The sequence below is a fragment of the Phoenix dactylifera genome, chromosome 12 (genome assembly GCF_051530095.1).
Source record: "Phoenix dactylifera cultivar Ajwa chromosome 12, Ajwa_hap1_PhDact_Kaust_v1.1, whole genome shotgun sequence".
NCBI classification, from domain to species: Eukaryota; Viridiplantae; Streptophyta; class Magnoliopsida; order Arecales; family Arecaceae; genus Phoenix; species Phoenix dactylifera.
Window position 1 is genome coordinate 17,970,190 of NC_143201.1, and position 25,089 is coordinate 17,995,278.

General features: G+C 36.2%; 1 protein-coding gene across 1 annotated transcript; it reads left to right on the forward strand.

Moving 5' to 3' along the window:
* The first annotated feature begins 8,090 nt into the window (after nucleotides 1–8,090).
* On the forward strand, nucleotides 8,091–25,089 carry LOC103709412 (putative UDP-N-acetylglucosamine--peptide N-acetylglucosaminyltransferase SEC). Its single transcript, XM_008794725.5, has 28 exons — nucleotides 8,091–8,550; nucleotides 8,905–9,050; nucleotides 9,241–9,339; nucleotides 9,516–9,566; nucleotides 13,955–14,071; nucleotides 14,157–14,213; nucleotides 14,778–14,897; nucleotides 16,268–16,330; nucleotides 16,423–16,501; nucleotides 17,043–17,152; nucleotides 17,257–17,310; nucleotides 17,408–17,475; nucleotides 17,558–17,660; nucleotides 17,830–18,032; nucleotides 18,141–18,237; nucleotides 18,642–18,713; nucleotides 18,809–18,885; nucleotides 19,044–19,160; nucleotides 19,236–19,320; nucleotides 19,411–19,578; nucleotides 23,081–23,191; nucleotides 23,270–23,356; nucleotides 23,443–23,570; nucleotides 23,774–23,856; nucleotides 23,979–24,084; nucleotides 24,179–24,325; nucleotides 24,410–24,530; nucleotides 24,735–25,089. Exons 1-28 carry the CDS (start codon nucleotides 8,334–8,336, stop codon nucleotides 24,846–24,848), a joined length of 3,000 nt encoding a protein of 999 aa, XP_008792947.1. The 5' UTR covers nucleotides 8,091–8,333; the 3' UTR covers nucleotides 24,849–25,089.

Sequence of the window (25,089 nt, forward strand, 5' to 3'; positions counted from 1 at the left end):
ATAAGCGTAATTCTGGCAAAGAAATTTAAATCAGATTATTATTACCGTTAAATGCGGAGCGGGGGAGCGCATAGAGGCCAGACTCCATTTTCCGCATACGAGATGCACCCGTATGGGAATTTTTACCGTATGCTCCTTATAGGAGGAGTTCAATTTGTTATAGAAGAAGAGTCCGGTTGAAGAGCAAGTAAAATAGCCATCAATAGATCTTTCAAATTCAATAAATAGTTAACCCACGATTGATCTTTTTATATCTTCTACCTCTGTCTCGCATAAGAGGTTGTCGTATTTGTTGTCTTGGACTTGGTGCTGTAAATGGGTCATGTGGATCCTGACCTAATCTGCACACTACCTAAATAGACCCAGTTTTTTTTTCAAGGTGCATTGCATTAAGCCAGGATCAAAAATTGGACTTGATTTCAAGAGCAAGTTAGATAAATATTTCATGATTTTCAACCTAACCTAATCTGTATATCATCCTAGTTTTCCTAGATTTGACTTGACCTGAAAATCCAAAAATTAGAAAAGCCCCTTCTTCTTATCCCCAAAATCTTTTCTTACTCCATCCTAGCAACTCTATTTTTTTTTTTTATCTACCCTTAATTGTATTTGAGCATCCATTTTCTTGAAATTACTAGGTGGCTGTCTTGTACCTTCATTGACAATCTTCTTGGATCAAATTAAAAATAAATAAAGAGTTGTGTTTAAATTAGCATCATTTAGTCTTATTTAAAAAAAATTAGTTTTTATATTCTATTATCAATTACTATATTTTTATATATAATGATAGCTAAGTGCTTCACTTGACTTGCAAACTGGCCCAACCTAACTTGATTCCAACACTAACATTAGGTCCTATTATAAAAATTTTTAATAGGACCTGACTCAATTGATTTGTTGAATCTAAATTTTTTAAATTTTTAAATTTTTAAATTTTTAGTTTTTATATACTTTGTGTGTCAGGTCCTATTATGCTTCATCTTGACATGACTTGAATAATTTGTTGAATCTAATTTTTTATATATATAAATCTCCAACTTGATCTAATTTGATCAACCAATGGGTGACTCGGATATGAAATCAAGACTTAAGTAAAATCAGGTCAGGTTGGGGTTAAGCATGTATTGATCCAACTCAGTCCACTTGTAGCCCTATATCTAGTAGACGACAAGGTATGGAATGACATGCTTTAATTTTCTTGTGAAGTTAAATTTGGTTCAAATACATGGAAAACAAGAGAAATGCCATATTGCTAAATCAATTTGGATTACAAGTCTTTACCTTCAATATTTGGGTATCAATTTATGGACTAATCATTGTTATAAATGAATTCAACTTAATTCCCTCTTGAACTTTTTTTGTAACAAAAAAACTAGTATCTCATGTATATAAAAATTTTGAATAAGTTAATTTCTTTAGTTAGTCAATAAACAAGTTGTCTATACTGGCCAATGGCTTTGCTGGATAGCAAAACTCCCAAATTCTACCTAGGTGCCAATCTAGGCATTTCGATGGTTACACACCTAAAGGCCTCAAAAATGCTAGGCACTGGTCCTTCCTTTACTGCAACCACAACATTGCTTTGAGCAAAATTGAGACATTTTGATACCTCCATGGATATTTAGAAACCATGGTTTTGATATCTTAGTCGATGTAATAAAGTTGAGATTACATACTATTATAATGTATGCTTTTGATATTAATTTATTTAAAAAATAATTTGAGGTAATAAAAAGTTGACATCATGAACAATACATTAAAATAGGATGATTGTAGATATAGTGGCATCTTAGAAGATTTTGGTCAATATTGAACAAGAAAATATAAGCCGAGATCTTAATTATATCTATTGATGGATACCATGAAAATGCTATCAATTGTCAACAGTTCTAGCTACATTGATCCCATTTTCGTCTCTGCTTTTCTTTTATACGTCAATAATTTGTTAAAACTTAAACTTGTTATACATTATTGGTTTCTTCCCTAAGTGGTCGAGAGTCAAAATTAAAGCTTTTAGGGTCCGTTGGTTGGATTGCATAATCTCTCAACCTATTTATTCCAGTGGATTCAACAGTGAATTCTATCCTTCAATTCTCAGTATGACCGACTGTCATATAATGTCTTCTCCCAAGCTTCCACCCATATGGAGAAATTACCCTTGTATTGCATGCACCAGCTGGCCGTTTATGTAGCCAACCACCAAGATGGGTTACTATGGGTTCCATTCATCATGCGCTCGCTTGTCTTCAACTATGGGTTCCATTCATCATGCACTCGCTCATCTCGGTGATTTTCCCACCATAATGCATCTCGGTGATTAGCTACATGCTAGTGCATGCAGTGCAGATAATAATTTTTTCACTCATGTGCAACATAATTTCTTAGCACCATTGACTATTATATAATGTGCCACTAGTCAAGTCTTGCAAGCGTCAAACAAACTTACCAGTCTCATAGACTATTGAGTCCTTGCAACCCTCTGGAAGAGCAAAAGATGGATTTAAGGTACATCATTTTCTATCGAGATGTTTACCATAACAGATACATCATTATTGTTGTTGATAGTGGCAATAGCAAGAAAGTGGCCTCCAAAAAGTTTGTGGACAAACTCAAGCTCAAACCAACTACCATCCCATGCCCTATTAAGTTGCTTGGGTTAATGACCAAATCATTGTAGTCAACCACAAGTACCTCATGTTCTTTAGGTGGAACAAAAGGCAGGTAGATGAAGTCTAGTATGATGTCATTCCCATGAAGGTTAGCCACCTCTTTCTTGGATAACAATGGTTCTAGATCTTGACATCACCTATTGCGGTCATGACAACACTTGCACCTTTAACCATAATAAGAAGAGAATCATGCTCATGCCTAGGCCCAATAAGGAGTTGAAGAAGATAGAGTCACTAAAAAAGTTAGTCGAACCCTAAGTTCTCTCCTTCCGACAATTTGAGAAGGGGAGCAAGACTCGATTTGCCTTTGTCTTTGTAGCTAAAGAAGTTAAGGCAATCTCTGAAGTTGATCAAGAGGACCCACCACAAATATAATAGCTCCTCTTAGACTTTGAGGATGTGATCCTAGAGAACCTACCAAAAAGACTTCTTTCCTTAAGGAACATATAGCATGTCATTGATTTTGTCCTATGAGTACTATTATCCAACCTTCCACACTATTGGAAAAAGCCTCTTCAAACATGAAGAACTAAAGCAATAGGTGGAAGGATGGTTGAAGAAAGCATTCATCTCAGAGAGCCTACACATATGGAGTCCTACACTAACTCATCTCCAAAATAGATGGATCTTGGAAGGTCTACATAGGCAGTGGAGAAATCAACAAGATAACTATCAACTATCGACTTCTAATGCTAAGACTTGATAACTTGCTTAGCCTAGCTAGCTCCGCTATCTTTTTGAAGTTGACCTGAGAAGTGGCTACCACCATATCAGGATCAAGCTAGGAGACGAATGGAATACAACCTTTAAAATAAAAGAGTGGCTGCATGAGTGGTTTGTGATGTCATTTCATCCGACCAAGGCACACAGTATGTTGACATAGGTCGTGAACTAAAATTTAAAGTCATTATAGGCAAGTTTGTTGTTGTCTACTTTGACAATATTCTTGTCTACATCAACACATTGGAGGAGCACTCAAATCACCTTCATCAAGTCAAGAAGATAATGAGGTGGAATAAAATGTATGTAAAACTCAAGAAGTATGCCTGGTTGCAACCTGATGTTGTCTTCTTTGGATTCATTATCTCTCCTAATGGCATTCAGATTGGCTTGAGAAAGTCAAAGCTATCACACAATAGCCAACTCCTACTAGCATCCATGAAGTCATAAGCTTTCATGATTAACTACTTAATTTCTATCACTGGTTCATCCGCAACTTCGGCACCATAATGGCTAAGTATTGATTCCATGAAGAAAGGAGACTTCAACTAGACCAAAGCTATTTATGAAGCCTTAAAGATATCTAGCAGTTCATGCATGACAAATGCCTTAGTCCTATGTCCACACAACTTCGATAAAATGTTTGAAGTTTCATAGGATGGCTCACGCTCAAATTGGAGGATTACTTACCCGTGAAGGACATCCAATGTCATAATTTATGGGAAGATGATGCCAAGAAGCGGTACTCTACCAATAACATTGAGTTCTATACTAGGATTTAAGCTTTGTAAACATTAGAGACAATACCTTATCCACTTGGATTTATGCTCTACTCAGATCATGAAGTCGTGTGCTCCTTGAACTCCTTAGGGAAACAAAACTCTAAGTATGCTAAGTGGAGCTACCTCTTGTAGGAGTACACCTTCAACTTGATCCACAAGATAGAAGTGGAGAACAAGGTCGTTGAAACTCTTAGCCAATGAGGTTGTTTGCTAGTATAAATTTCAATTGAACTTATAGGGTTCGATTAGATCGAAGAATTATATGAACTAATGAAGATGATCGCAACTTCGACAAAATATATGAAGCACTTAAAAAGGGAGAAGGCCAACACTACATAAGATATTTATTACAAGAAGGTTCCTTATTAGAGGGTAATTGGCTATACAACCCATAAACCTCAATGCATGATCAAATTATCTGAGTTATACATAGGAGGTCTATATGGATACTTTGGTCGAGACAACATACTCGCATTGATGAAGGAGTAACTCTATTGGCCAAGTGTGAAGAAGGATATAGGCAAAGCCATCTAACTGTATCATATATGCTAGACAACCAAGTATAAAGTGTTAAGACCCAAGCCCTACACTCCATTGCTTGCTCTTAAGAGGCCTTGGAAAGACCTAAATATGAAAACTTTGTTCAAGGATACCCTAAGACTAGAAGAGAATATGATAGATTTATTTTCCAAGTTGGCACATTTTATCTCCTACAAAAAAGATATTAATGTTTCATATATTGCCAAACTCTTCTTTGAAGAGGTAGCTTGTCTTCATAGGATTCTAAAAGAAAATAATCTCCCACCCAGATGTCAAGTCCACCAACCACTCCTACAGGATACTTTGTGCCAAGCTAGGTACTAAATTCCAACTCTCTAGTACCTTCTAACCCCAAATTGATGGATATATTGAAGTCATGAGTAGGATATTGGGAACCTACTATGAAGTCTTATTGTAATGAAACAAGCCGTTTGGAATACTATTCTTTCCATTGCCAAGTTTACCTACAACAACACTATCAATCGCATTATAAAATAAATCTCCTTTTGAGATCATGGCAGATAGCCCAACAACAACCACTAGATCTAATACCATGCTAGTGTAAAATAGAACTTCTCTGAAGGAAGAGGGTCTTTCACGGCACATCTAGCAAATTTGTGAGTAAGTCAAAAGAAAGATTAAAGAGAGAACAAGTCGTACTAGGACTATGTCAACGAGAAGTGCAAGAGCATGCACTTCATGTAGGGAGTCGAGGTTCTTATATGTAATTGGCCAAAACAACATCCACTCGGATTCTTCAATAAATTATAGCTGAAGCACCTTGAAATGTACTAGATTATTGAATGTGTGAAATATATATATGTGTGTGTGTATATATATATATTTATATGCATGTATGTATATATTTGATTTACCAGAAATGTTTATTTCATCCCCATCTTCAATGTTGTTGACCTTGCACCCTATATTGAAGGTCAAAAACTAATTGAAAAGGCATGAGATCTGCAACTATCGCCACTCCAATAGACGAATAGATAAAAGATCCAGATCATTCTCAATAATAAGATCGTGTTAACTTAGAGTGGATCATATAATAAGTTTCTCATCAAGTGGAGAGGCAGGTCCTACTCTGATTAATCACGGATCATAGATGAAGACCTACTGTGCCTATGTCTATACCTCTATGAAGTTCATACACACACTTCATCAAAACCACACTTTCCCAAGCTAGAAAAATGCGGGTTAGAACTACACTGCTAGCAAATACAAAATAACCAAGCAATCTCACAACCACCTTTATACAAGCTAAGGGGACAATACAAAAGATAATTGATTTACAGGTATTCAAAGGGTTCAACAATTTGTAAAACTAGAAAAAGTTGCAGTGTTATGTATGATCTAGTATATATTTGATTCAAAATATTGCTTTACCTTGATTAGTAAAGAATAGATTTTAAGCTCAAACCAATTGCATTTGTCTGACATTGAGTAAGCTTTTTAACTCTATTTAAATCACTCCAAAGAAAGCTCGGACAAGGAAGGTATCGACAAAATACTAAAATAGTACAAGAGTAGTCAAGGATCAACAATTTGATGCAAGGGGCAAAACCATCTGATAATTAGATGGTAGTTCATTATGCCGTTCGACTTATTCTATACACCCATCATCCCAAAAGCTCCAAAATGGTTAGAGTTCAAGTCCTGGTTAAAGTGGAAAAGTATTTGATGGTAGTTAATTTGTTGTTGGATCAAATTAGATGGCAGTAAATATACTGTCAAATCTATTTTTACTTCTAGAATGTGCTTAAGAAAAATATTACCTATTCTAGTTGTTGTTGTTGTTTTTTTTTTTTTTTGAGTTTTAGTTAAACTCTAAGGGTTGCATCTTTATCATTGTAAGGGATCCTAGGACTTATAAACACCTCCATATATTAGTTGTTTTATATAGAATATTGATATTTGTTTTTTCTTGAGTGCACGTTAACTCGTATTTGCTTTACAATTTTTCTTGCATGGTGGTGGAATCTACGCAAGTCCTAGTAGATTCTGAGGATCAATGGTAAAGGTAGTTGGCGGAGTCCTTTGCCACAACATGTTGTGACAATGTTAGTGGTGGATTTCATGGTGATAGTGGAGCTTAGTAGTAAGACGGTAAGTTACTAGCTATCCTTAGATAGTTTAGTTCTTTAATTCATTTAATACTTCAATTTTAAAATTTATGTCTATTTTTGTAATTCTAGGTTTAATTTAATCTTATTTTGTAGATTAAGATTATTACTTAGTTAGTACAGGCAGAAGGTAGCTTTGAATCTACCTAAAACTTGGTACAAGATTTTTTTTTTTTTTTTTTTTTTTGGAAGGGAGGAGGGATAGAAGACAGACAAAGCCCTTTACATTTCATTAAAATTATAGATTATGAAACATGGAAGCTTAAATCTAACAAATAGAAGCAACAAAGAAAAGCATAGGACAAATCAAGCTTGTTTAAAACATTCAATCTTAAGAGACTTCTTATTGGGAATGACATTTCCCGATTAAAGCTAATACGCAATGACCTATTCAATGGTTAGACAAGCCATTTTAACCTAAATTTGACGTTTCAAGTTCCATTATCCCAAGTCTGCATGAAATTGGTGCCAACCCGGAATTTTTCTTAATTACTCCTCTCTCCATAGGCCCCAAAAGGAAGCCAATAAACCAGGCCACCCTCTAGATTCCCAAATCTTCTATATGAAATAGAAAATAAGTGATACCTTAATTACTCCACAAAATTATGTCAGACACAATGTGCAAGAGTTGACCAAGATATCTTTGCTAGGTCCTCAGTAGCTAATAACTTAATCTAATATTGCTTCTTTCAAGTGTTACAATGGAAACAAATTATCCATCCTTGCTACCCAACTAATGGTAAACAAATAAAAATTTACATGCAACTTTTTCCCTCCCCCTCATTTTCTATTACATTTTTATTTTTATTAAATGTATTTTTTAAAAATAATTGAATCACAACCATTCATCAGATGATCCTCTCTCTTAAGTAATATACGTGTATTCCGGACACTCAACGCTTCCGTGAGATAATTTTTTTTCTAAATTTTTTGTAACATGAAAATTGGTATTACGTGGCATCATGCACCAAGCGTAGCAGAGAGAAATATGATAGATACAAGGAAAGTCAGGTTACTCAAGAACAAGATTTAAACCCATTTATGCTCGTGATTTATATCAAAAGGGAACGTGAAATACATTTATAGTAATACCGTTTTTAATACGGTTTTTTTCCCCCAACCAAAAGCAACTTTAGAACCTAACGATTCAAGGCCTACTGGGACTGGAGACCTTCTAACGCCATCACGAACCCCTCGCTGCCAGCGAGATGATTTCAACGGCAGATCCTTTATCCGCATGCAAATCATGTGCGTACCGTTTCGCACGAGGGGGGACGGCGAAGAGGAGTCGAGAAGCAACCAGATATTCAAATCCCAGGGATGCATGAGAGAAAATCTAGGTTTATTGCTTCTTCCGGGATCCTTCCGAATCTCTCCGTCTCTCCCCTTCTCCGATCAAATCCGATCCGATCCTTTTAGGGTGCCGAGCGCTGCCCTTTCTTCCGGCCTCTCGCCGCTCTGCCGTCGATTCTAGGGCTCTGACGGGGTGAAGGATGCTGTCGCTGCAGAGCGACGCTCGCCAGCATCAACTGCCGCCGGCGTCGGTGGTGCCGACGCAGCTGCAGCAGCTCTTCGGGGCGAATGTGTCCGGCGGGCTAGGGTTCCAAGGGGCCCCCATCGGGAGCGCCGATCTCGACGATGCGTCATTTCCTCTGCAACTGCTCGATGGCTCCGACGATATCAAACCCTTGATAGCAAAACCGCTCGAAGGTTTTTCTCTCCCTTTTTTTTCTTTTTTTGTTCTTCGGAATCTTACTGTTTTCTTCCCCAATTCTTTCTGTATAATCGGTTTTCCGGAATCCTTGATATCGAGAAGGAAAAACCTTTTACGGCACTCTCTGATCGCTGATTTCTCTGGATCATTTTAAGAATTTATGATATGGAAAAACGATTCTTTTTGAGGCTTGATGTAAGTTTGGAACATCTATATCTGTTTTTCCTATGATTGCTTAGGTAGAATTATGTTTTCCTTTTGAAAAGATGCTTTTTTACGGTGTAGTGATGATCTTTGCTTAAAATTGACGGCTTGATGGGCGATGACACTTTGACATCCAAATGATGCAGGCGGTGAGGACATTCATCTGGCGCATGCTCATCAGAGTTACAAAGCGGGAAACTATAATCAGGCATTGGAACACTGCAATGCTATTTACAGGAAAAATCCAAAGCGCACTGACAATCTTCTTCTCCTTGGTGCAATCTATTATCAGGTTTTGTTTTAATCATATCGAGGTTTTTTAGTTCATTCGGTTAATGATGTTACGATGTCTGTTGATTTGTGTTCATATTTTCTTTTTCTGTTAGACTCTAACAGTATCATGTGTTGTTTTAATGCAATTCTTTTTTATTGGTTTTATTTCTTAAGCTTATGGGGAGCTCAATCCTGTTCTTTTGTTTCAGCTGCATGTTTTTGACATGTGCATTGCGAAGAATCAGGAAGCTCTTGCAATTGATCCACATTTTGCAGAGTGCTATGGAAACATGGCAAATGCTTGGAAGGTAGTGTCTCACTCTCTCTCTCTCTCTCTCTCTCGGAGTTGGGGGTTGGGGGTTGGGGGGGAGTCCAAAACTGGATTCTCCTGTGGTGAAAAGGACTGTTTAGCTACTTTTGATAGTGATATTGTTATGCATGATGATTTCATATGGAGAAATGATATGCATATATCTTGGTGCAGGAGAAAGGCAATATTGATCTTGCAATTCGTTGTTATCTGATTGCTATTGAGGTTTGCATCTTCAATTCATGGCTCTTTCATCCACTCATTTTTATTTAATATGATTTATTGTTATTACGATATGGAATTTCATACACACACACACACGAGGGCTTCACATATAAGAATGTAACTGTACAAGGTGTAGCCTGTTTGTGGCTCAAGTATTATATGCAAGGAAAGTTAAATAATTTTGTGGTTATATATATGTGTTGATGCCATATTTGTGGATAAGGGAGTCAGGCACCGGATGAGTCTACCAAAAGTCTTGGAGGTGACAAATTCAGGCATACTTTCTAATAATATTGTGTTAAACATATATATTACGCCTCAAAAACTTATTGCAAACTAGTAAGTCATTTTTTTGAAGCCTTGGAGCTAGATATGTTGCAGTGCTTACACTAATAAAACAAAATAGAATAAGGAACTAATTCATGAAGATATAAAATTGTGAGCGATCACTAGAAAACTATCAATTTATAATCAGCATCGCCAAGTTGAAACTTGAGCATTTCTGAGAACATGCTCTTTGAATTAATTAAGTCAAAACATGGGCAGAACATGTAATTGCTTATTTTAGTTGAGCCAAAAAAACAAAAATTGAGGGGCTTAAAAGGTGGAAGCTGTGAAATGACGCCCTTGAAAATTTCAAGAAAGTGGGAAACCTGGGAAATATTTAGTTCAATTAATATCCCATATGGTGACTTGATTAATCTCCCTAGTATATAGATGCAAAAAGTGCAAAAATAGAAGGGTGCACTCGAAGAGTTTGGTCAAAGAATTTAAATAACTGGTGTTAAATCATATAGTTTGAAGAGAGGGAGCAAGTGCAGTGGCGGGTTTCCATAGTTGGCTTGAGTTGAGTGCTTAGAATTGGGCCTGCAGGACAGAAACTGCCAGCTACCTATGTTTTTCTGCTTTTGACAGCTGACACTAGCTAAGTTCATAGTTATTCGTAGGAAAAGGAAGAGAAGATATGGTTTTTTTGGTCATTAGAGCATTTGTTAAGGGTCTAACAAGCATTATTGCTTCTCCATTCAGCATGGTATGGTTGATGGATGTGATACATTTTTATGTTGGTTCCATTGAAGTCCAATGTGAGATTTCAGTATTTTGACTTCACCATAACAATGCAGAAAAAGATTTGGAGAGGTTGATGGAATAGTTCCTCTCCAAATAATGTCAGCTTTTCTGAAACATAATTGTATGGGGTTTCTGGTAACTTAAAAAGTAAGTGCAAATGTTTTCTTTTTTTTTTTGGTGAAATTGGATTACTGATTACTAAAAATGTTAATTAGATGCTATGCTTTACTTAACAATTGGCATAGTTAAGTTTTTCCTTACCTCATAACATAGTTTCCTTATAATAGAAGGGGAAAAGTAAAAGGAGTATGACATTATTATGTTGATATTGCATGTTGGGCATGGACTAAGACTCCCTAACCATCCTAATTGATATTAGTTGGGACAGATTGGTTTGCTGGCTAGTTTGGCCGGCACCAATTAGAGTCTCGCTGTTTTGGAAAAAAGAGAGCCGTTGGCCTCCTGCTGCTCTTTTTTCTCTTTGCTTCAATTGGGGGAGGGGTTCGTACTTAGACATAAAGAGAGGAAGAGGTAAAAGTATTGTTGCATGGACATGGATATGAAAATCAGATTCGGACACATATCCAAGTGCCTTACCAGAGGGAAAAAGAAGTGTGGGGATATATAAGAGTATATATAAATTTAACTAAGTTTTATATTTATACCTTTCAACATTATTTGTTTAAACCTTAAAAAAAAGACCCTAAAAAAATATCGTTTGTTATGATCTTTCAGTATACATGTTTCTCATTCAAACTTCTCAATTAACTTAAGGATACTAGCAAAATAATATTTGGCAAAGTTGTTTTAATACCTACATGGTTCACAAATCTCAAAAGAGAACTACTTTCTCCTAATATCAAATTAGATGATCAAACTTATTTGTGGAAGAGTTCAACTTACTCATTGTTGGAAGAGTTCAACTCTCTTTCAATCTTTAAAAGTGGCTATAAAAGAACTTCATAAGTATCCAAGTATATGTATCCAATTAGGATATGTATTCGACTTCAAGGTCCGGTACGGGGTACCGTACTAGTACGTCACCGACTCGCTACGGTATAGTATGCAACCCATATCGAAATAGCTTTCGAACCATTTTTCTCATATTTATCTTGATGCACCTCGGTACAGGTCGGTACGCCTCAGTATGGGGTGGTACGAGGCCTGTACCGACCCAAATCTAAGTTTCCTACCGGTTCTAACCCGGTACAGTATGGTATGCCCCAAACTGTATGGTTCGGAGTGGTACGACAGTCTATGTTCGACATAGATTTTTGGAGCTAGACGCCATTGTCTAGGTAAAACTGGGCAAAAGAGAGAAAGGAGAGGAAGGAGGGAGGCCTAGCCTTGATCCGGCTTGCCTTCACTGGATTTTATTCAAACCACAGGTGTTGGTACCATTCTGGGCACCATACACCCCAATATTGAGTCAATTCATGTTTAAGTATCTTAATTTTGTGTTTGTTTTGGGAATAAATAATTCAGTTGGCAAAGTTAAATGAAGTAAGTTGCAGGGAGAAATGGAGGGCTAAACTATTCTACCTTTTCATAGAAGTAACTTATTCTTGGAGTCATGGAAAAATGAATTTGGAAGGCATAAAGCGAAGCATTTGTTCTGTACGAACTTTTCAATAATACCTGTTTTAGCCTTTTGAAAAAGTAACTTAGCCTAGTTGATCAAACGAGTGTTGCTTAAAAAGGGTGGAATAATTGGATTACTTCTAGTACCCCAGCTAAATGCGGCCTGAAACATTTTAAACATTCATTACGGATTCATTTAAGACAACAAAGAGAGCATGAAAAAAAAAAACAAATAAGAAACAAAAAAAGCATCTCAATACCTTCTCAGGACACCAAACCATTCCAAGTTTCAGGATAGCAGCATCTCGGTGTCGTACTGACCTGGAACCATACTTGTGTGGTAGCTGGTATTAGGGATTTAAACTCTTGGTTATAATAAAGTGAGAAATTACCTAAGGGATTTGCTTTGTTTGGATGATTGTTTGAGAATGCATCTTCTTGCCGATCGAAATACAGCCCATAGTATGCATTTAAAACATGTTCTATGTCAATGTTTTGTTTGCAAGAAAGTACCATGTAGTTTCTTTCATCTGTCGTTTTTTCATCACTTCTTCTAGAATACTTTTACGGTCTCTCTTGCATCCTGGGGAAATGGAACATTTGTTTTCTGCTTTGGTTTGACAAGGTGCATATGCGTATTGTAATGTGCCTGAATTTGCAAAATGTTGGATGAAAATATGTTGTTCATAATTTACACCAAGATGAAATTATTTTCAAGTTACAAAACTTGGTTACCTGAAGTAGCTGAAATGGATATGAATTGGTAGTTTGTTCCTGATAACACTGTTTTGAGGAAGTCTGGAGCCCCATCTCTCCAGTCTTATGGGCCGTTTTATCCAGGAGATGTCTGTAGAAATGTTTATTCTACAAATGCAAGTTTGTGGAACATGGTATTGCTGGCAATTGAGAGTTTTGACATATGATATAAATGAACTGGGTAATATAAGTGATTGTCACTCTGTTTGTTATATTATGATACTGGCATATTGCTAGTTGCAAGTTTAACATGGAACCTTTTTTTTCTTCGAATTCCAGTTATCTGGATAGACTCTCATGCGTTGTTGGCTCAATAATGGGAATACAATAGTCTGTACCATATTTTTGTTTTAAGAGGAACAAGCACTTGTTTCACACTGTTTTAATCTTGGTTGAAACTTTTTATGAATTCCAGTTATCTGGATACTCTTTTTCTCATGCATTGTTGGCTCAGTAATGGGAATACAGTGCTCTGTACTATATTATGTTTCAAAAGGAACAAGTATTGGTTCATGGTTGAAAACAAACTGTTTTTCTATATTATGTTATTGTTCTTTGCTGCATTCATGGGCTTAACCATTATTGGGATCTGATTGTATTATATTTTATTTATAGGGACTGTGATTTCTTGTTAAACTTTTTAAATCTAATGTCTTTGAAGTTGACCACTTGATTGATTGATTTTATAAATTATTTGAAGACACCTATATTCCAGAAAAAACTATGTGTGAACAAGTCTGAGAGGGACCTGTTCTTTTTTGCAGTATGGACCACAAATAACTCTAGTGTTATTATGCATATGCGTGCCTTACTTTTATGCTTTATTGTCATATATCTTCTGAGAACATTTTTAATTATCAGATAGTCATTTGTTGCATATTGCAAGAAAATTATTTTTTTTCTTTCTGTTATATTTATTAATTTGTTGGTTAAATTAAATTATCTCCTAAGCTTGTTGTGCTGGTATTATGCCTTTGTAGCTCCGGCCCAATTTTTCTGATGCATGGTCAAATTTAGCTAGTGCATATACCCGAAAAGGAAGACTTAATGAAGCAGCACAGTGTTGTCGCCAAGCTCTTCTACTTAATCCTCGTTTGGTAACTGATTTTTTTTTTTTCATTTTGTTTTATTTGGTGTACTTCTAATTTCGTGAACCTAGTACTGACCTCCTTCAAAATATAGGTTGATGCTCATAGCAACCTTGGAAATCTGATGAAAGCACAGGGACTAGTTCAAGAAGTAAGTTATCACACATAATAATATTTTTTGTAATTTTTAATTTATTGCTAATTAGTGTTTTTGAATTTAGTTTGCATGCCTTATCGTTTATCAATTATTTTTTGTGGGGTAAAAAAAACGAGAACATTGAGTTAAAATTACCCATCATTACAAACTTTTAACCTGTCATTCATTACCTGCTCTGCTGGGTGGCCATGTGTATGGTATATTTTTGTTGGCATTGTACTTATGGTTCTTTATATCTGCTGCTTATTTGAATTAATTTTGTTCTATTGATTTATTCTGAAAGTTGAGGTGATAAGTGGACATCTTACAGCTTATAGTAGGATTCTTGAGTTTGATATCTGACAAGAACCAACTCAAAGTTGTGCTTTCCATGGCAATGTGCTTCCTAGTTATCAGGACTTATTGGCTTATAAAAGATTTTTCTCCCCTGATTTTTCAAGATAAAAACTTTCATTCTTTTGTATCCTTTGTATTGTTAATTACTGTTATATCATGGTGATGCACCTTTAGGTGCCAAAATTTATGCTTCAACTTGTGTCTTATTTATTTTTTATGCAGGCCTACAATTGCTACATGGAGGCTCTACGCATACAACCTACTTTTGCAATTGCATGGTCCAATCTAGCTGGCCTCTTTATGGAGGCAGGAGATCTTAACAGAGCTCTTGTGTACTATAAGGTAGAGGAACTTTTCTCCATCTGTGATATTATTACAGTACAAGCATTTAATCTGATCTGGAATTTTCCTTAAATTTCCTCCCAGTTCAACGAAGCAGATACTGGTATTTCTGTGAATATGTATTTAGTAGTGTGAAGAAGAATTTTCAGGCTTATCCCTTGTTGTATATCTTGATTAGATGTGCTTTGAAAGTTGATCATTTTGTGAATGGAAATAAGACAAAGCTTTCGTATAGAGAAGGTGCTTGTCAATTGTGATTGTGTAAAGATTCATTCAAAATCGTGAAACTAGGAATTGATAAATCATGAAAAATAGATTATCGTGCCTCTTGAGCTTTGTCTTTTCTTATTATTAGGCTTAAAGAAAAGTTTCGATCTCTTGGAGTGGTTTGAGATTTTATAACGAGCATCTTAGGCATTGAATCTATTACAAATATATAAAACAAATAATAGGAAAGCATTTCCTGTGTATCTTAGCTTTTGCTAAGAAATGCATGTGCAAAGTGGACTTCTTCAACATGTGGAAACATGATAGAATCCAGAAAAGTTGAACTGTTGGAGAGCCTTGTTGAATTTCTGTATTATATCCCGCGCAATCTTTGGCTCTGTGATATACGTGGCAAACTTAAGGGCCTCTTCTTGCTTATGAACAGTTGCCTATGTTGGTGTCTGTTTTTAGTGGAATTCTACAATAAAGTTTTCACTAAGATACGTGCAATAAAAATTGGAAAAAACCTTCAAGAAATTAAAGGCATTGAATTTCTTGCTTGTGAGTTTCTTGTTGACTGTAGAAAATTTCAGTACATTCCATAAAATTAGGAAAACATTCCTTTTATATTGTGGAGATCACTATGGTGCTGGGTTCCTTTTGTTGATCCTTTTGGAGCCGCTGTAAGCATAACATTGCCCATTCCATGCGTACATTTGAATCTTCAGTCGTCAATTCTTAGCATCTAATTTTTGTACTTGTACTGGCTATCCTTGGAGTTCCTTTGTATGAACATTTTTGAGTCGTCTAATACTCCTAACCATGGATTGCTGTATCAGCCCAAACCGGGTGGTACGGAGCTGTGTTTTGTACAGCTTCGGTACCGGTATCCGATACGGGTGGCGTACTAACACTTAGTACACCGAAAAGATTCCGTACTATACTGTACCGACTCAATGCTAGTGTGGCACTAGTATGGGGTCCGGTATCTAGACGGCTTGCCTTACTCCTAACAACGATGTGCTAAACCTTTTGTTCTAATTTAAGTTCTGTTAGTGTAGCTTAATGAACTAATAAAATGTCCTTTTAGATTTTATAGACTCTAGTACGATTGCTTCACACAACTTCTTTAAAAATTCTGACAATTCTCTATATATGCTCAGGAAGCAGTTAAACTAAAGCCAACATTTGCTGATGCCTACCTGAACCTAGGGAATGTGTACAAGGTAGGCCTTCATGTATGGTACAGCTTGCAGCGACAGCAAGAGCCAGTATCAGAAAAAGTATTAATCTTTTTTCCATCTTTTGCTTTTTTCAGGCTTTAGGAATGCATCAAGAGGCTATCATATGCTATCAGCATGCTCTACAGGCACGCCCAGACTATGCAATGGCTTATGGTGAGGACTTGCCTCTAGATCTACAAAATCATGTTAGTTGGCATCAAAACACACAGTTGTTTGTGTGGGTCAATATTGGAGGCACATTAGTCAATAAAATTAATCTTGGAAATTTTCTTTTTTACTAAATAATTGCTTATATCAAACTTTTAGGGTAGTTGTAAATTCAGTTGTGACTGCATAAATTGGTCTCCAACTTTTTGGTCTCAAGTTAATGTTATTAAAGTTGAGAAAATTTTAAAGCTGAGGATGCTACTTTAGTGATCTTTTCACAGATATGGTAGTGAATGAGGGAGCAATTAGGTCGGTTGGGATAGACATACCAAGGAGAAGAGACAGCTAGTATTCTCTAGCATATGAAATAACACAGTGGCGCATAATGTATCTTATCAATCAGAATCTTCTCCTTGTTATGCATATCAGTTGTCATGTTTCTAAATTAGAGGGACAACAAATGGGTGCTTCCTGGAAAAATATGCTGAAGTGGATGCCGATTCTGTATATCATCAACGATAAAGTGGAACGGACATATTTGCTGCAGGAAACCTTGCTAGTACGTACTATGAACAAGGTCAGCTGGATTTGGCAATTCTGCATTACAGACGAGCCATCAATTATGATTCAGCTTATGTGGAGGCATATAATAATCTGGTTAGTTTCAGTATCATGAACAGTAATTTTATTCTATGATCTTTTGAGCAGAGAATTCTTTGCAACAAAAATAATCTTATCGGCTTTCTATTTCTTACTAACAGGGGAATGCTCTAAAAGATGCTGGCAGAGTGGATGAGGCTATTAGTTGCTATCGGGTGACCCTGCTTTTTTAGAAACTTAATTATTATTTCTTTTTATGTGTTTTTTGTCAACTCCCTTCTGACATATTTTTATTTTCATTTTATTTTGAAGTCATGCCTTGCATTACAACCTAACCACCCACAAGCTCTTACAAATCTTGGGAACATACACATGGAATGGTGAGCTTTCAGAAATGTTTGATGTTGTTGTTACGTGGAGAAAGTGTTTTATGGTTAACTAGAAATTACTCTGAACATGCAGGAGCATGATGGGTGCAGCTGCTTCATATTACAAGGCAGCTATATCTGTTACTACTGGATTATCTGCTCCTTTCAACAATTTAGCGGTGATTTACAAACAACAGGTTTCTGTACTCCCTGAACTTTTCTGCTACGTCTATTCGGATATCATGTCATATTTAGTTTTTAAGAGATTTGGCCGTTGATCTTACTATCTATCTTTTTGCTTTGTGGCCACCTTTGTTTCCATATGAAATTAACTGAGTTCCTGGATCCCTATTTTATCAATAACAGGGAAATTATATTGAAGCTATAGCTTGCTACAATGAAGTCCTTCGTATAGATCCTTTGGCAGCTGATGGACTCGTCAATAGGGGAAACACATTCAAGGAGATTGGTAGAGTTAGTGAGGCAATTCAGGATTATATTCGGGCAGTGACTATCAGGCCATCTATGGCCGAAGCCCATGCAAATTTAGCTTCTGCTTACAAGGACACGTAATGATTTTTTTTGAAATTTATTTATTTATCGTTACAGGTTTTATAGACTGTTTATTTTTTAAAAAAAAATCTTTCTGATACGGTTACTTGTGGGATCATTTGCAGTGCACATGTGGAAGCAGCTATTAAGAGTTACGAACAAGCGTTGCTGCTACGTCCAGATTTTCCTGAAGCAACTTGCAATCTCATACACACCTTGCAGGTGAGGATAACATGGTTTCAACAAGCATGCCGTAATCAACAAAATGGTTTTTTTTCCCTTGTTGCTTCCCCTGGCAGTTCTAGGGGAGTTTTATTCTGTGAAATTTGGTTGTGGAAGAAACCATGGGCAGATTGGTATTTGAAATAATATGGCCCACACCTATGCTGTTTAGCAGCTGTTTCAGATATTAGTTCAAACGAGTTCTGAAAATTTTAGCATGCTAGAAACTATCCAAGAAATTCAACTTAAGATCTCTTGGTACAGCATGTGCCACCTAACCACTTTACCATGCTATGGAGTGAAGCATCTTTTGAAGGGTCTAAGCTACTTTAGATGAAATTGGAGTGTAAGATGTACTCATTTGCTTTCATTATCTGACTCCTTTTTTAAATATCATTGTGCAGTGTGTTTGCAATTGGGATGATAGGGCTAGCAGGTTTGCAGAAGTTGAGGGAATCATCAGAAAGCAGATAAAGGTTTTTAATCATTATTGCATCTTTTATGTGACTCCTTTGTATGTGTTGGAATTGTTTTGTAACATGAATTCTACTTCCACTCTCTATACTTTCAGATGTCGGTTCTTCCAAGTGTGCAGCCATTTCATGCTATAGCCTACCCAATTGATCCAATCCTGGCATTGGAAATTAGGTGACCTTTTTGATCTCTGAGTTTATTATTTTTGTGTTTAAGATATATCCCCGAACCTTCATGGATGTACTATACTTCTCTTTTTTGAATTTACCAAAATTTTCTGTTCAACTTTATAAAATATATCTGAAGCTGTGTCATCTTGTTTTCATTTCTAGCCGGAAGTATGCAGCACATTGCTCTTTAATTGCTTCTCGTTACGGCCTCCCTGCCTTCAGACATCCGCTTCCTATTCCTGTGAAGGCTGAAGGTGGAAGTGGGAGACTCAGAGTGGGGTAAGTATTTTGTACATTTGGCTTATTGGTTCCATTCAGTATTTGTGTTTCTTATTTAACCACCAATGTGTGCAGGTATGTGAGCAGTGACTTTGGTAACCACCCGCTCTCGCATCTTATGGGCTCTGTATTTGGAATGCACAACAGAGAGAATGTTGAGGTTCACTTGATTTTCATTGACCCTTCTTTCGATGACCGCTCTATTTTTGTCTCTCTGTATATATCTTATAATGACATGCTCATTTTGCAGGTATTCTGTTATGCCTTGAGTCAAAATGATGGTAGCAAATGGAGGCAGCGTATCCAATCTGAAGCAGAGCATTTTGTCGATGTTTCTTCCATGTCATCTGACATGATTGCCAGTATGATCAATGAGGATAAAATACAGATCCTAATCAACCTTAATGGTTATACCAAGGTATTCTCTGATAGTTTTCTAAAAAAGGATCTTTGGATGCCATTCTTCATTGTTAGCAACATTATAGTGTTGGTAATTCATGAATAGCTTTAATATATGTTGATATATCTGTGACTGTTCAGTATATTGGTTTCTTTAAAAGCACTGAAAGTTCTGAGTGCTTAACCAGCATCCTTCAATTACTTGGAATTGGTCAAGTGCTCTTGTCCTTAATTTGTAATCTCCTTTTTTGTTATTTTTGTATTGTTTCTATTTGATGTTAGATTCCTCAATATTTGGTCTTTGTAACCCAAAAGTTGCATGTGGGGATTGGGAACTTTGATCACATAGTTAGCCATTAAAAATATATAAAAATATATCTCCACATGACACATTTTTAGGTTGTAGTTACCACTTGATTTGACTGTAGAAAATGGAGCCACACCCAATGTCAGGTCCATTACTTTGGAGTAATCTCAGGAGTGGATAACTAATCCTTTTTTTTTTTTTGAAATATAACATGATTGCTGCAAACCTTAAAGACTTGTATTCGCTACATCATTCTTACAGGCTTCCATACACTATCATGTTAAGTTATTTACCAAATGTGATTTTTTACCAAGCTAGTTAGTTAAGATGTCTATGTGTTGATTCATTTGACTAAATATTCTGTTAATCAGTTGTCCGGAATTTATTTCCTATTGTTTCATAAAGTAATATTTTATATTCTCTATGTATGATGTTTGAAGGAGAGTATATATTCATATAATACTAACATGAAATGCACCATGGTCATTGCTTAAAACCCTTTAATATACTCTGTCCAAAAAACGAAAAGCATATAAAATTATTAAATTTTCTTTTCATATATTTTAGTATCAAAGTTGTATATTCTGGAGCAGGGATAGGAGTCATGTTGTGAAGCTTTTTCTGAAAAAGTGTCAGTCTGAAAGTACTGCAGATATTGATGTCTTGACATTGGGTTGGAATCAATAGCTCAGTAGAACAGTAATACTGACTCCTTTTGTATTTTCAAGCTTAATAGTTAGTAAATCCACTTCATGGAATATATGTAGAAAAACAGGTGAAATTTAAAGTGTTCAATAAAATTGGAAATAGGCGCCTGCCTGTTAAAATAGTGGCTGATTGGTGTCAAGTACCCACTTAGGTGCCAACTCGGTGTTGGCCACCTCACCTGGTGTCTTGCAAAGCATAACGGTGGCGTTTGGTGACCCAAATAGGATCACCAAGGTGATCTTAGATCACTGGCGATCCTTATCCCGAGGTAATCTAATTCCTAATGATCGAAGATCATCGCGTTTGATTTATTATGTTCTAGTGATTAAAGATTTTTAGGTATCCATGAATAACCTGTTTGGTATGCCATGAAAATTCAAGATCACTGACTATATAACACCAAAACTACCCTTGATATATTTCATAAAATATATTATAATAAAATATTATTATATTTATTAATATCATAAATTATTGATCCTATAAAAGTATATTAATTATTATGATAGAATTAATATTTTTATTTATACTTATAATATAATATTTTAATACTCATTTATTTTGATTAGGAAAATAAAGCAAATAAAAGTAATATATTAAATAATTTTATTATATAAATCTAAGGTTCAATAATATATTTCTACTATAATTTAGGGCTCGTTTGGTTCACAGAAAATATTTTTCCTCATAGGAATATGATTCCTCGGAAGCAAATTTCTGAAAAGCAGATTTCTGGAAAGAGAATGCTTGAAAAAGTACTTTTGGCATATTTGGTTGACCATGGAAAAGTGACAAATTTTTAGTGCTTATGTTTGGTTGACCATTCACTTTTCTGGAAAAGTTGTGTGATTCCTATTATACCGTTAGGGCTCGTTTAGTTCGCGGAAAAAGAAGGAGAGAAAGTGTGGTCAACGGAAAAGTAAAGAGATGCATCTTGTTTGGTTGAAGTTTTCAAAGGAGAGAGACGGAAAAGTTGTATTCTCGTGGAAATATCATTTCCATGTTTCATGGAAAAGTCTTTCTCATGAGAAACATGAAAAAGTTACTTTTCTGTGATCCGAGAATCGAAACATTTTTATTTTTTCTCAAAAAGTTCCTTCAACATCAAATCAAGTATCCTTATTTGATCCAAAGCATTAAAGACCTAATTTTTATTAAGGGTATAATAGGAATTACACAACTTTTTCAGGAAAGTGGATGGTCAACCAAACATAAGCACTCTAAAAATCTGTCACTTTTCTGTGGTCAACTAAACATGCCAAAAGTACTTTCCCAGGCATCCTCTTTTCAGGACTCTGCTCTCCAGAAATCATATTTCTGTGAGAAAAAAATGCTTCCCGCGAACCAAACGAGCCCTTAATAAAAATTAGGTCTTTAACGCTTTGGATCAAATAAGGATCCTTGATTTTCCTGATCCTTTTTTGGGAAAAAAGTTGTGTAGGGCCTTTTTTGGGAAAAAAAATAAAAACGTTTCGATTTCCGGATCACGGAAAAGTAACTTTTTCATGTTTCTCATGGAAAAATTTTTTTCATGAAACGTGGGAATCATATTTCCACGGAATACAACTTTTTCGTCTCTCTCCTTTGAAAACTCCAACCAAATAAGAGGCATCTCTTTACTTTTCCGTTGACCATACTTTTTTTCCTTCTTTTCCCACGAACCAAACGAGCCCTTAAAACTATCATTAAATATAGTATGACAATAATATGATTAATAATATATTATAATATAATATATCATAAATACAATATATAATATTGATATAATATATTAATGGTATATTGATATACCAATATTTTTCGCTAGATTGAGGGGTATTTTTGTTCTCAAATTTCAGCCCAAGATTACTGCTTTAGGGTGATCTTGGATGCGGACCTCAAGGACGGGTATCTCATTACTGGGTTGGGTGGTAATTTGAGGAGTCGTGGTGATTTAGGATCACTACCATGTAGGATCATCATTGTGCAACCAAACACGGTGATCTTATTACCTCCATCCGCATCATCCTTGATCTTGAGATGATCACCCCATACCAAATAGCTTCAACGTGCCTAGTGGTGGGACTACCCAAGCACTTAGGTGGAAACAAGTGGGTGCCGAGGTGGCTGCCTGTGACAACCTTGGGTACTTCCTTTTCGTGGAATCTCAAAACTACTAAGGTTAGGTTGATCATTGACATGAAAGTTCTGCATTAAGGAGATCTAGATAAAAATAATTGATTGACTGGATGCGGGTGATGCCCTGCTTAGGAGGATTTGATACCTTCCGTATTTAGTGATGAAATGAAAACTGTGGTCTGTTTAATTTTAGTGCAAGCCAGTGTTAAGATATTTTTTTTCTTTTTGCTTATGAATGACAGTTGATATCTATTGCTTTTTTAGCAATGGTTTTTCAGTGAAGTTTCAACTGCCATGTAGATATTGCAGTTGATTATTCTCCCATACTCATGTTACACTTGAATAGCCCCCTCACATTCCATATCATTTTTGTGATTCTGTTTTTCAGGGTGCAAGGAATGAAATTTTTGCCATGCAACCAGCACCGATCCAGGTCTCTTACATGGGTTTCCCCGGGACAACTGGTGCAACTTACATTGACTACTTGGTTACTGATGAGGTGCATGGATGTCCTCACTTTCTTATCATGCTTAGAAGTTGCTGTTTTCCTTATGGTTTCTTTTTTGTTCCATGACAGTTTGTTTCTCCCACACGTTTCTCACATATTTACTCGGAAAAGCTTGTTCATCTTCCTCATTGCTATTTTGTGAATGACTACAAACGGGTAATATACATATGATATGATAAACTAGTGCTTTATTGTTGAGTAGGAGACTTGTCGTAATGGCTTTTTGTGAACATAATCTACAGCAAAATCGTGATGTTCTGGATCCAGTCTGTCAGCATAAGCGAGCAGATTATGGTCTACCTGAAGATAAATTTATTTTTGCATGTTTTAATCAGCTATACAAGATGGACCCTGATATATTTAATACATGGTAATGTTTTTAATCCATTACAGTGGCTGCTTCTATCATTATAGTTGTCATTTTGCTTCCTTTTATTATTATTATTCAGGTTAAGTATTATACATTTAGTAGTTGGTAATGCGGGTATGTACCTGGACATTGCAGAAAAATTCATCTATTTGGCAATTAAATTTTCGCAATACCTGCTAGCTGATTCTTATTGACACTTTCAGGTGCAATATTCTCAAGCGTGTTCCAAATAGTGCATTGTGGCTTCTGAAATTCCCAGCGGCTGGTGAAATGAGACTGCGTGCATGTAAGTTGTTTAGTTTCTAATTGTTGGCAGGGTCCACAATACCTCAATGACAAACTTTTGTACTATTCCGTACAAGTAGTTTCATATAATATTGTTTCTGACACATAACCTTGCTTATGCAGATGCTGCTGCACGGGGAGTGAGACCTGATCAGATCATATTCACAGATGTTGCTATGAAGGATGAGCATATCAGACGCAGTGCTTTAGCAGATCTTTTTCTTGACACGTGAGCAATTTTTCTCTGAATAATTTTATCAAGTATGCAGTTTATTTGAAATATCAACTTTGCTATGCTGGTAATATATGGTTCGAATGGGCAGGCCTCTGTGCAATGGCCACACAACAGGAACAGATGTATTATGGGCAGGCTTGCCCATGATAACACTTCCTCTGGAAAAAATGGCGACGAGGGTTGCTGGTTCATTGTGTCTAGCTACTGGAGTTGGGGAAGAGATGATTGTTAGCAGGTAACTTCTTATCTAGTATCTTCTGCTGTTTGTTGTTTGTGAAATGACTGCTGTACTTCATGCTATTTCCTGTATTTCTTCTAGCCTGAAAGAATATGAAGAAAAGGCGGTAGCTTTGGCTGAAAATCCTGGGAAGCTCCAAGCTCTTACCAATAAACTTAAGGCAGCACGAATGACCTGTCCTTTATTTGACACAGCAAGATGGGTGAGTTAATATGCTACTTTGTCTGTCATCAAATGTTTGTTTCTTTTTCCCTCTTGCCTGGAGCATCTTACACATTCATCATTGATATGTGATGGCCATGTATGCATGTGTTTGTTTGCACAAACACCGAGACATGCGTGCAGCATGTGCTACAGCTGCAAGTGATGAGGGGACAAATTACTGAATGATTTCAAATGCTAACAGGTGTGCAATCTGGAGAGGGCATACTTCAAAATGTGGAATCTGTACTGCTCCGGTAGACATCCGCAGCCCTTCAAAGTGACAGAAAATGATGCCGAATTCCCATATGATAGATAGTCTCATAGAGGCGGCCCTGTAAATAGTTAAAGAGTTTCAGCATACCATAAGAAAGTGTTGTTGTAGTTGATTCTCCAAATGATGCACTGGGATGTATTTGTGCATCCATGGTGTGGAAGGAGGGCAAGGATTGTCCTGGGTTTTGCCCCTCCCAATGAACGAGATACCTGAAACTGAAAGTGTTGTGGGGGGTAAGATAAGCCACGATTATTTAGTCCAATCTATACATCTAAATTTAACA

What these genes read in the sequence shown, in the direction of transcription:
- LOC103709412 (XM_008794725.5), top strand. Translation starts at nt 8,334, where the DNA reads ATGCTGTCGCTGCAGAGCGACGCTCGCCAGCATCAACTGCCGCCGGCG. An exon ending in ACATGGCAAATGCTTGGAAG is followed by an intron (nt 9,340 to 9,515) that starts GTAGTGTCTCAC and finishes ATCTTGGTGCAG; the next exon opens with GAGAAAGGCAATATTGATCT. An exon ending in GGGAACATACACATGGAATG is followed by an intron (nt 17,476 to 17,557) that starts GTGAGCTTTCAG and finishes CTGAACATGCAG; the next exon opens with GAGCATGATGGGTGCAGCTG.